This window comes from Coregonus lavaretus (genome assembly GCF_964263955.1).
Source record: "Coregonus lavaretus genome assembly, chromosome: 7".
In the NCBI taxonomy this organism is placed as follows: domain Eukaryota; kingdom Metazoa; phylum Chordata; class Actinopteri; order Salmoniformes; family Salmonidae; genus Coregonus; species Coregonus lavaretus.
The window spans coordinates 49,566,387-49,579,640 of NC_139994.1; the positions used below are offsets into that span (position 1 = coordinate 49,566,387).

The 13,254-nt window shown below is 40.4% G+C and overlaps 1 protein-coding gene and 1 long non-coding RNA gene across 2 annotated transcripts; both read left to right on the forward strand.

Moving 5' to 3' along the window:
* Nucleotides 1-2,778: 2,778 nt before the first annotated feature.
* LOC311132747 lies at nucleotides 2,779-4,155 on the forward strand. The gene is made up of 3 exons (XR_014613534.1): nucleotides 2,779-2,835; nucleotides 3,720-3,860; nucleotides 4,071-4,155. It is a non-coding gene; the product is annotated as an uncharacterized lncRNA (long non-coding RNA).
* A 5,230-nt stretch (nucleotides 4,156-9,385) lies between these two features.
* On the forward strand, nucleotides 9,386-11,036 carry LOC311132550 (uncharacterized protein; the record flags this gene model as incomplete). Its single annotated transcript, XM_084165812.1, has 6 exons — nucleotides 9,386-9,506; nucleotides 9,660-9,730; nucleotides 9,831-9,962; nucleotides 10,171-10,266; nucleotides 10,560-10,688; nucleotides 10,875-11,036. The coding sequence occupies exons 3-6, from the start codon at nucleotides 9,924-9,926 to the stop codon at nucleotides 11,034-11,036; spliced, it is 426 nt and encodes a 141-aa protein (XP_084021938.1). The 5' UTR covers nucleotides 9,386-9,506; nucleotides 9,660-9,730; nucleotides 9,831-9,923.
* Nucleotides 11,037-13,254: the final 2,218 nt, after the last annotated feature.

Here is a 13,254-nt window from a genome sequence, read left to right on the forward strand (position 1 = left end):
AACTGGCTCTCATGAGGACCGCCACAGGAAAAGAAGACCCAGAGTTACCTCTGCTGCAGAGGATAAGTTCATTAGAGCTACCAGCCTCAGAAATTGCAGCACAAATAAATGCTTCACAGAGTTCAAGTAACAGACACATCTCAACATCAACTGTTCAGAGGGGACTGTATGAATCAGGCCTTCATGGTCGAATTGCTGCAAAGAAACCACTACTAAAGGACACCAATAAGAAGAAGAGACTTGATTGGGCCAAGAAACACGAGCAATGGACATTAGTCCGGTGGAAATCTATCCTTTGGTCTGATGAGTCCAAATTTGAGATTTTTGGTTCCAACCGCCGTGTCTTTATGAGACGCAGAGTAGGTGAACGGATGATCTCTGCATGTGTGGTTCCCACCGTGCAGCATGGAGGAGGAGGTGTGATGGTGTGGGGGTGCTTTGCTGGTGACACCGTCTGTGATTTATTTAGAATTCAAGGCACACTTAACCAGCATGGCTACCACAGCATTCTGCAGCGATATGCCATCTGGTTTGCGCTTAGTGGGACTATTATTTATTTTTCAACAGGAAAATGACCCAAATCACACCTCCAGGCTGTATAAGGGCTATTTGACCAAGATGGAGAGTGATGGAGTGCTGCGTCAGATGACCTGTCTCCACAATCACCCGAACTCAACCCAATCGAGATGGTATGGGATGAGTTGGACCGTAGAGTGAAGGAAAAGCAGCCAACAACTGCTCAGCTAATGTGGGAACACCTTCAAGAGTGTTGGAAAAGCATTCCAGGTGAAGCTTGTTGAGAGAATGCCAAGAGTGTGCAAAGCTGTCATCAAGGCAAAGGGTGGCTACTTGGAAGAATCTAAAATATAACATATTTTTTTATTTGTTTACTACATGGTTACTACATGATTCCATATGTGTTATGTCATAGTTTTGATGTCTTCACTATTATTCTACAATGTAGAAAATAGTAAAAATAAAGAAAAACCCTTGAATGAGTAGGTGTGTCCAAACTTTTGACTGGTACTGTATATATCATTTTTATTTTTAGGAACTCAGTCGGGGTCTCAACTTACTGGTGAGCGTTAGAATAATAGAATACACAAGGTGCAATTTCGAAATTTGGTTGTGCATCAGCAGTCACTCAATTAGCCCATGTAATCATATATTTTTTAGATTGGTAAGTTAGTCTAGCGGCCAGCTATCTAAACTTGTAGTAAGCATGGTCAAATTACTGACTGGGGTGGGGCCCATTAAAAACTGCATCCACCCTATGGCAAAATGTGTAGAATTGCAGGAAATTAGCTGTAAAACTGAAAATGTTTCTCTCTGCCCCATGGCAAAATGAGTAGAATTGCATGAATTGAGTTATAAAATTGGTGGCATGAATCATGCGAACTGATATGAAAATATAAATGCATTTATCATTTTCATATTCCTATTTAGTATTGAAGCATTTCATTTAACACAACAATGCAATATGTGCGAACCTGACAGTTCAGCCCGATGAACGAATCACTCTAAAAAGGTATGTGTAGCTAGGTGTAGCCTACAACTCATACTGATAACCAGCTCAGTACAATCTGGCTTGACTGACTGGTAAAATGTACTGACAGGTGACAGGTACTCCGATGTTAAGATCGTAAAATCGTTTAGTGTTCAGGGGGCCTAAACTTTGTAGTAATCATGGCTTGATTACCGACCGGGCATGCAGGGCACGCACCTAGGGGCCCTGATTTCCGGGGCCCCCAATGATTTTGTTAGTCACTCAAAGTGAGATCTCATATGAACATAGCGCATGACAAAATGTGTGGAATTGCAGGAAATTAGCTTTAAAACTGCACATGTATCTCCCCTGCCAAAAAGAGGGCCTTTAAAATGTTTTGCCTGCAAGGCAAAATCTCGCTTAGGGCCCCCAAAAGGCAAGGCCCGGCCCTGGATAGAGAGAACAGAACCTAATGTATAAAAATACAACTCCACATCTACTGTAAACATTGAACCACCGGGAAATACATCACTATTACAATGCATTAAACAGTTTGGTCTCAGATAACATGGAGTAGCCTACTGTATGAGTAAGGCAGTCATTTCAAGTGCATTCATTTTTCAAATATGGTGTGTTCTTTCTATTAAAACAGATAGAATGAGGATATTTCCGCTGGGAAAAACTGGTGCTGGGAGGAGTGCATCAGGAAACACAATCCTTGGTGAGGGATATTTTCATTCTGAGTCTAACTTCTCTGTAACACGTAAAACAGAAATTAAAATGGCAAAATGCAGCCAGGAGATGCAGCCAGGGCTAAGTTAGAGTCAGAATTCATTACAAACATTTCAAATGAATAAATGAGAAGTTGGTGAGTGTTAAATTATAATTATCAGTAATTGTCAGTATAATTGTAAGTGTGTAGAAACAGCTTTGTATGGTCTGCCTGTATATATATATATATATATATATATATATATATATATATATATATATATATATATATATATATATATATATATAATTATTTCCTGATGTTATATTTTTTTTAATGAAAGAGATATTTCAATTGTGTCAAAATAATAATCGTAGCAGGTAATGTCAGTGGGAAAATGTATCTTTTGGGGGGTAGGGGCCGGGAGTGCACCTGAACAGCATTTTAAAACAGGCACCCAAGTTGCAAAGTGTGCTCTTGCATTTATATTTGTATATCTTTATAGTGGAAGGACAGAGACAAGAGAGAATGGCAATCGGCATGGGCCATATTGAGGAGGAGATGAACAATACCAGAGTGCTGCAGCTGAAACAGAATACTGTTGAGCGAGTACCAGAGGGACTATCAAGGAAGTCAGGTAAGCAGGTAGAACTATATGCAGAATGGAACACACATACTAAATAGGCAATGTCAAGAAATCAATGATGATAGACTATTATATTAAAACTACAATCAGAAATTAAACATAAAATTGAATAACAATATAAAACTGCTGGGAAATACCTGAGGAGTTCAGGTAGGCAGGTGGAACTGTAGAATGCAGAATACAATACATTTTACATTTACATTTTTGGCATTTAGCAGACGCTCTTATCCAGAGCGACTTACAGTTAGTGAGTGCATACATTTTCATACACTGGGCAATATCAAGATATCAATGTATGAAAAAATGAAAGGTGACAAAAACGTGCATTTTCAAGTAGTATCAACATTACAAAGTTGACGTTAACATGGCGGGTTAGCTACTTAGCTTTGTGGCACAACAGATTGCAAATATTCTGATCCTGACCTAATGTTATCTTCATAAAAACATCTCAGTAAAATATTTCTGTCTTTTGTCATTGATATTCTGTGTCTAACAACATTCCCCCTTCAAGCAATTAATCTCTGTTAAAGCAAACACAGAGTTCCTGCCCGACTACATTGCAGACGTTGCATTGCATCAACTAATTGTTGCATGCCACGTCATCGACTGTGTAGTTGGGCATCAAATGGCTATATCATATGATGTGGATAGCTGATATGTTAAATACCTATCCAGGCGTTGTAAAATCTGGCACCAATGTAGTCGGGCAGGAAACCATAGAGACTGCTGATGATAAGTCCCAAAGAGAAAAAACATCTACATGAATTCAATATATTTATGTCCATGACTTGCAAATTATACATAAATGCCCTTGAATGTAATTTAGTCTAAACCTTGATTCATGAAATAATAAAGTTTGTTTTGATCACATTCAGCAACATTCCACGTTAGAGTGAATGGACTGAGAGGGGAGATAATGGAAATCGACGTGGGCCATTCAGAGGAGGAGATGAACAATACCACAGTGCTGCAGCTGAAACAGAAAATTGTCCAGAGACTACCAGGCTGGGACATAGGTAGGCAGGTTGAACTCTACAATACAGAATAGAACATACATACTGTACATAATGATATTTATGGAATGTTATGGTTTATCACTAGGGAAACAAGGGAACTCCAACATATTGATTAACATTGTCATAAACAGTTGATAATAACAATGGTAGGAATGTGTGTACCACCTTATTAACGACAATCGTACACTGAACTCTCACCTCTTTATGCAGATACTCTGACGATGAGATACACATACAAGACTCTGGAAGACTCACGCCTGCTCTCCTGTTATGGAATCCAGGACAAATCTCTCATTAATCTAGTGCTTGACAAATATAGAGAATAGAGCATCTTCACCAATCACATCCTCCCACTACGCTACACTCTAAAAAATGCTGGGTTGTTTGGTTGATCCTGGGTTGCAGGCGTTGGGTCACTTAGTTGGGTTGTTTTCTTTAAACATTGTTGGGTTATTGGTGCTGGATGCTGGGTTATTGATGCTGGGTAATTGATGCTGGGTTATTGATGCTGGGTTATTGGTGTATGAGTTCCCTTTAAGCCGATGTAAATCCCGTTGTTGGGATACAGTAAGGTGGTATACCTTATTATAATATGTAATAAATAATCCAATGTGTAAAATGCAAATAAAATAAAGGACGATTAGAATTTGCAGTATGTAAACTTAACATGATAAAATGGGATGACATTTACTCTCACGGGTGGCCAATAAGATCTACAGTGAGGAAAAAAAGTATTTGATCCCCTGCTGATTTTGTACGTTTGCCCACTGACAAAGAAATGATCAGTCTATAATTTTAATGGTAGGTTTATTTGAACAGTGAGAGTCAGAATAACAAAAAAAATATCCAGAAAAACGCATGTCATAAATGTTATAAATTGATTTGCATTTTAATGAGGGAAATAAGTATTTGACCCCCTCTCAATCAGAAAGATTTCTGGCTCCCAGGTGTCTTTTATACAGGTAACGAGCTGAGATTAGGAGCACACTCTTAAAGGGAGTGCTCCTAATCTCAGTTTGTTACCTGTATAAAAGACACCTGTCCACAGAAGCAATCAATCAATCAGATTCCAAACTCTCCACCATGGCCAAGACCAAAGAGCTCTCCAAGGATGTCAGGGACAAGATTGTAGACCTACACAAGGCTGGAATGGGCTACAAGACCATCGCCAAGCAGCTTGGTGAGAAGGTGACAACAGTTGGTGCGATTATTCGCAAATGGAAGAAACACAAAAGAACTGTCAATCTCCCTCGGCCTGGGGCTCCATGCAAGATCTCACCTTGTGGAGTTGCAATGATCATGAGAACGGTGAGGAATCAGCCCAGAACTACACGGGAGGATCTTGTCAATGATCTCAAGGCAGCTGGGACCATAGTCACCAAGAAAACAATTGGTAACACACTACGCCGTGAAGGACTGAAATCCTGCAGCACCCGCAAGGTCCCCCTGCTCAAGAAAGCACATATACATATACAGTGGGGGAAAAAAGTATTTAGTCAGCCACCAATTGTGCAAGTTCTGCCACTTAAAAAGACGAGAGAGGCCTGTAATTTTCATCATAGGTACACGTCAACTATGACAGACAAAATGAGATTTTTTTCCTCCAGAAAATCACATTGTAGGATTTTTTATGAATTTATTTGCAAATTATGGTGGAAAATAAGTATTTGGTCAATAACAAAAGTTTCTCAATAATTTGTTATTTACCCTTTGTTGGCAATGACACAGGTCAAACGTTTTCTGTAAGTCTTCACAAGGTTTTCACACACTGTTGCTGGTATTTTGGCCCATTCCTCCATGCAGATCTCCTCTAGAGCAGTGATGTTTTGGGGCTGTCGCTGGGCAACACAGACTTTCAACTCCCTCCAAAGATGTTCTATGGGGTTGAGATCTGGAGACTGGCTAGGCCACTCCAGGACCTTGAAATGCTTCTTACGAAGCCACTCCTTCGTTGCCCGGGCGGTGTGTTTGGGATCATTGTCATGCTGAAAGACCCAGCCACGTTTCATCTTCAATGCCCTTGCTGATGGAAGGAAGTTTTCACTCAAAATCTCACGATACATGGCCCTATTCATTCTTTCCTTTACACGGATCAGTCGTCCTGGTCCCTTTGCAGAAAAACAGCCCCAAAGCATGATGTTTCCACCCCTATGCTTCACAGTAGGTATGGTGTTCTTTGGATGCAACTCAGCATTCTTTATCTTCCAAACACGACGAGTTGAGTTTTTACCAAAAATTTCTATTTTGGTTTCATCTGACCATATGACATTCTCCCAATCCTCTTCTGGATCATCCAAATGCACTCTAGCAAACTTCAGACGGGCCTGGACATGTACTGGCTTAAGCAGGGGGAAACGTCTTGCACTGCAGGATTTGAGTCCCTGGCGGCGTAGTGTGTTACTGATGGTAGGCTTTGTTACTTTGGTCCCAGCTCTCTGCAGGTCATTCACTAGGTCCCCCCGTGTGGTTCTGGGATTTTTGCTCACCGTTCTTGTGATCATTTTGACCCCACGGGGTGAGATCTTGCGTGGAGCCCCAGATCGAGGGAGATTATCAGTGGTCTTGTATGTCTTCCATTTCCTAATAATTGCTCCCACAGTTGATTTCTTCAAACCAAGCTGCTTACCTATTGCAGATTCAGTCTTCCCAGCCTGGTGCAGGTCTACAATTTTGTTTCTGGTGTCCTTTGACAGCTCTTTGGTCTTGGCCATAGTGGAGTTTGGAGTGTGACTGTTTGAGGTTGTGGACAGGTCTCTTTTATACTGATAACAAGTTCAAACAGGTGCCATTAATACAGGTAACGAGTGGAGGACAGAGGAGCCTCTTAAAGAAGAAGTTACAGGTCTGTGAGAGCCAGAAATCTTGCTTGTTTGTAGGTGACCAAATACTTATTTTCCACCATAATTTGCAAATAAATTCATAAAAAATCCTACAATGTGATTTTCTGGATTTCTTTTTCTCAATTTGTCTGTCATAGTTGACGTGTACCTATGATGAAAATTACAGGCCTCTCATCTTTTTAAGTGGGAGAACTTGCACAATTGGTGGCTGACTAAATACTTTTTTTCCCCACTGTACATGGGTGAAAGTGTTGTTGTCAGATGAGACCAAAATCGAGCTCTTTGCCATCAACTCAACTCGCCGTGTTTGGAGGAGGAGGAATGCTGCCTATGATCCCAAGAACACCAACCCCACCATCAAACATGGAGGTGGAAACATTATGCTTTGGGGGTGTTTTTCTGCTAAGGGGACAGGACAACTTCACCGCATCAAAGGGACGATGGACGGGGCCATGTACCGCCAAATCTTGGGTGAGAACCTCCTTCCCTCAGCCAGGGCATTGAAAATGGGTCGTGGATGGGTATTCCAGCATGACAATGACCCAAAACACATGGCCAAGGCAACAAAGGAGTGGCTCAAGAAGAAGCACATTAAGGTCCTGGAGTGGCCTAGCCAGTCTCCAGACCTTAATGCCATAGAAATTCTGTGGAGGGAGCTGAAGGTTCGAGTTGCCAAACGTCAGCCTCAAAACCTTAATGACTTGGAGAAGATCTGCAAAGAGGAGTGGAACAAAATCCCTCCTGAGATGTGTGCAAACCTGGTGGCCAACTACAAGAAATGTCTGACCTCTGTGATTACCAACAAGGGTTTTGCCACCAAGTACTAAGTCATGTTTTGCAGAGGGGTCAAATACTTATTTCCCTCATTAAAATGCAAATCAATTTATAACATTTTTGACATGCGTATTTCTGGATTTTGTTGTTGTTATTCTGTCTCTCACTGTTCAAATAAACATACCATTAATATTATAGACTGATCATGTCTTTGTCAGTGGGCAAACATACAAAATCAGCAGGGGATCAAATACTTTTTTCCTTCACTGTATATATCTATCATTTTTTTGCTAAACAGGTGGGGATCAAAACAGACTGCCCTGAATGACGGGTCGCCACTGATTGTGCATCATTTGCCCATTATTATTTTCAAAATTCTTCAAGCTCTGTCAAATTGGGTGTTGATCATCACTTGACAACCATTTTCAGGTCTTGCCATTCATTTTCAAGTAGATTTAAGTCAAAACTGTATCTCGGCCACTCAGGAACATTCATTGTCTTCTTGGTAAGCAACTCCAGTGTAGATTTGGCCTTGTGTTTTAGGTTATTGTGCTGCTGAAAGGTAAATTCATCTCCCAGTGTCTGGTGAAAAGCAGACTGAACCAGGTTTTCCTCTAGGATTTAGCCTATGCTTAGCTCCATTCCATTTATTTTTTATCCTGAAAAACTCCCCAGTCCTTAAGGATTACAAGCATACACAAAACATGATGCAGCCCCCATTATGCTTGAAAATATGGAGAGTGGTACTCAGTAATGTGTTGTATTGGAAGTAAATTGCTTTGACACATTTCTTGCAGTATTACTTTAGTGCCTTGTTGCAAACAGGATGCATGCTTTGGAATATTTTTATTCTGTACAGGCTTCCTTAATTTCACGCTGTCAGTTAGGTTAGTATTGTAGAGTAACTACAATGTTGTTAATCCATCCTCAGTTTTCTCCTATCACAGCCATTCAACTCTGTAACTGTTTTAAAGGCACCATTGGCCTCATGGTAAAATCCCTGAGCGATTTCCTTCCTCTCCGTCAACTGAGTTAGGAAGGACACCTGTATCTTTGTAGTGACTTGGTGTATTGACACATTATCCTAAGTGTAATTAATAACTTCAACATTTTCAAAGGGATATTCAATGTCTGTTTTTATTTTTTTTACCAATCTATCAATAGGTTCCCTTCATTGCGAGCTATTGGAAAACCTCTCTGGTCTTTGTGGTTGAATCTGTGTTTGAAATGCATTGTTTGACTGAGGGACCTTACAGATGAATGAGGTAGTCATTAAAAAATCATGTTAAACACTATTATTGCACTCAGAGTGAGTCCATGCATCTTATTATGTGACTTGTTAAGCACATGTTTCCTCCTGAACTTATTTAGGCTTGCCATAATAAAGAGGTTGAACGTATTGACTCAGCTTTTGATTTTTAATGAATTTGTACAAATGTTGTAAAGCATAACTCCACTTTGACATTATGGGGTACTGTGTGTAGGCCAGTGACAAAAACATCTCAATGCAATCCATTTAAATTCAGCCTGTAACACAACAAAATGTGGAAAAACATCAAGGGGTGTGAATACTTTCTGAAGGTGCTGTAGTACCAGGCCTTCTCCTTAAATTGTTGTCCCTATTTCAGATTACCATGGCCTGTATAATCAAGGAGCAACCTGTTATTTGAACAGTGTTCTGCAGGTCCTCTTCATGACTAAGGACTTCAGAGAGGCTGTGGAAAGGTTTGGATACTTTTTATGCGTTTTATCGTAATTAAAATGCCTGTACTGGATTTAGTGAGCTGCCAAGCTCTAGCCATCTTGAATATTCTTAGATGTAACTCAAAATAATAAATAGGCGATCAATAAAAAAACAAAAATACATTTAAAATGTCTCCCTACAGCCAAGTGTTTGAACAAGAACAACAACAGGAGCCAGAGCTAGAGAACAAGGATGGAGTTGGTCCTCAGTTGAAAAAGTTGTTTGAGATTTTAAAGACAAGCAATGCTGGCACAGAGGACATCTCATCAAAACTGGGAATTGGAAATGGTGAGTTTAGTTATCGGAGCTCACATGGAATATGCATTTTGTGCATCACTAACTTTAGTAACTTGTGATCATAGTAAATATATTTAAGTGCATAATATTATCCTGTAGTATTAGCCTGCCATCTGAGTGATATATTTGATTTTTGTCACACAGTATTTGAGCAACAAGATGCTGCTCAGTATTTAGAGAAGATTTTAAGCCTGGTCAATGCTGACGTGTCCAAGGTAATGCATCACTGATAAATTGACAGTTCTAAAGTTATGCTGTCTATAGAACTAATGGTATGACAAGAAGGCAAAGATTGTATCCAATGTTTGTCTTTAGATCTTCAAAGGACAATTGAGACACATCTCCACCTGTTCAGAAGGTCATCCAATCAGTGATAAAAGTCGTCCATTTTGGTCTCTGCCACTCTCGATGAAAGATTCCTCAGGCTTCGACAAAACTTACAGTGTGGTAAGGAACATTATCACCTGTTAGCAACTACAATGTTTGCATGGGAAAGTGTAATTTAATGTCCTCTCAGTATAACAGACAAGGAAGTATTGATATGAGCAAACCCCATGTATTCATGTGTATGATCTCATTTTAGGCAAATATCCCAGTCTCAGTCAAAGGCAAACATAACTGTGTTTAATGTTTTTTCTGTTTATGTTGTTTTTAGGACGATGGGTGGACCGAGTTTTTCAAGTCTTCAACGGTCAGTGGGGACAATAAGATGTACTGTGATGGCTGTGACGAGAAAGCAGATGCAACCATTGTGAGTAGGGATATTTAGAATTCTCCTTTCATTTCCCAAATGTATTATTCCACCTTGATCTGTGGGCAGTTCTGCCTCGAGGGCAGAAACAAATGTGATTGATTAAGTTTAGAAAAGTAATTCCAATTGGTAAGGGTTTGAGTTATGCCCTGCATCCACCTCCAAACTTCCACTGGAAAAAGGAGAACGCCACCAAGTAAGATTTTCACTATACAAGATACTGTCTCTCTCTAGTGGTTAAAATAATCAGGACTAAAAAGTCTAATGTCTCTGGTTACATTTTGTGTCACCAGGAATATCAGATGAAAGATTACCCAGAGATTCTGACTCTGCTCCTCAAGAGGTTTCAGTTTGACTACAATAGGATGGATTATGTCAAAATCGACTGCTGTGTGGAAGTGCCTTACACATTGCAGACAGCGGTATTACAATTATTATTATTTACAACGTTATTCATTCAACAGGTTCTGTTATCACACATTTTCTAATTTGGTTACACAGTTGGATATTTACATACTATGTTGATGGTACATAAAGGAGAAAAAATCCAGTGATGTCCCTTTCTGCAGTTCATGTCACTGTTTGATTTATTCAACATCTCTGAACAGAGGTATGCATATGAACTCTATGCGATAGTGGACCATGTGGGGAGTCTAAGAGGTGGACATTACACTTCTAGAATCAAGTCCTACGAAGATCAGAAGTGGTATGTGTTTGATGACAGCTACGTTAGACTGGTAAGGAGTGTTCTTTTATTGAAGGGGATATGACTAGATAGATGTTATTATTATATGCTTTTTGTATGGCCCTGTTAATAGACAAGGGCTACGTCTCATTTGTTTAACAGATCATAATGTGGGTGAGGTTGTAAACAAGTTGTTAGGTTTCAAATGAGAATATACTGTATTGGGTTGGATGGGAAACCAGGACTAATACCGCAGTAGTCATTTAAAGGTACATTCTGGGATTCGAAAAACAGCAAAACCACTTACTATTTGTTTTGGTATTCAGCTGAGGGATGGGGCTAGGGAAATGTAACCCCTCTTAAATTCATAGACAGCACTGTAGATGAAAGTCCATGACATCCAAGATATAGTTTAATCACATTTTGAAGATATACAGTGAGGGAAAAAAGTATTTGATCCCCTGCTGATTTTGTACGTTTGCCCACTGATAAAGACATGATCAGTCTATAATTTTAATGGTAGGTTTATTTGAACAGTGAGAGACAGAATAACAACAAAACAATCCAGAAAAATGCATGTCAAAAATGTTATAAATTGATTTGCATTTTAATGAGGGAAATAAGTATTTGACCCCTCTGCAAAACATTATTTAGTACTTGGTGGCAAAACCCTTGTTGGCAATCACAGAGGTCAGACGTTTCTTGTAGTTGGCCACCATGTTTGCACACATCTCAGGAGGGATTTTGTCCCACTCCTCTTTGCAGATCTTCTCCAAGTCATTAAGGTTTCGAGGCTGACGTTTGGCAACTCAAACCTTCAGCTCCCTCCACAGATTTTCTATGGAATTAAGGTCTGGAGACTGGCTAGGCCACTCCAGGACCTTAATGTACTTATTCTTGAGCCACTCCTTTGTTGCCTTGGCCGTGTGTTTTGGGTCATTGTCATGCTGGAATAGCCATCCACGACCCATTTTCAATGCCCTGGCTGAGGGAAGGATGTTCTCACCCAAGATTTGACAGTACATGGCCCCGTCCATCGTCCCTTTGATGCGGTGAAGTTGTCCTGTCCCCTTAGCAGAAAAACACCCCCAAAGCATAATGTTTCCACCTCCATGTTTGACGGTGGGGATGGTGTTCTTGGAGTCATAGGCAGCATTCCTCCTCCAAACACGGCGTGTTGAGTTGATGCCAAAGAGCTCGATTTTGGTCTCATCTGACCACAACACTTTCACCCAGTTCTCCTCTGAATCATTCAGATGTTCATTGGCAAACTTCAGACGGGCAAGTATATGTGCTTTCTTGAGCAGGGGGACCTTGCGGGCGCTGCAGGATTTCAGTCCTTCACGGCGTAGTGTGTTACCAATTGTTTTCTTGGTGACTATGGTCCCAGCTGCCTTGAGATCATTGACAAGATCCTCCCGTGTAGTTCTGGGCTGATTCCTCACCGTTTTCATGATCATTGCAACTCCACGAGGTGAGATCTTGCATGGAGCCCCAGCCCGAGGGAGATTGACAGTTATTTTGTGTTTCTTCCATTTGCGAATAATCGCACCAACTGTTGTCACCTTCTCACCAAGCTGCTTGGCGATGGTCTTGTAGCTCATTCCAGCCTTGTGTAGGTCTACAATCTTGTCCCTGACATCCTTGGAGAGCTCTTTGGTCTTGGCCATGGTGGAGAGTTTGGAATCTGATTGATTGATTGCTTCTGTGGACAGGTGTCTTGTATACAGGTAACAAGCTGAGATTAGGAGCGCTCCTTTTAAGAGTGTGCTCCTAATCTCAGCTTGTTACCTGTATAAAAGACACCTGGGAGCCAGATTGAGAGGGGGTCAAATATTTATTTCCCTCATTAAAATGCAAATCAATTTATAACATTTTTGACATGCGTTTTTCTGGATTTTTTTGTTGTTATTCTATCTCTCACTGTTCAAATAAACTTACCATTAAAAAATAATTTATTTTTTAAGCAAGGGGCACCACCAAGCAAGCGGAACCATGAAGTTAAGGAGCTCTCCAAACAGGTCAGGGACAAAGTTGTGGAGAAGTACAGATTAGGGTTGGGTTATAAGAAAATATCCAAAACTTTGAACATCCCACGGAGCACCATTAAATCCATTATATAAAAATTGAAAGAATATGGCACCACAACAAACCTGCCAAGAGAGGGCCGCCCACCAAAACTCACAGACCAGGCAAGGAGGGCATTAATCACAGAGGCAACAAAGAGACCAAAGATAACCCTGAAGGAGCTGCAAAGCTCCACAGCGGAGATTGGAGTATCTGTCCATAAGACCACTTTAAGC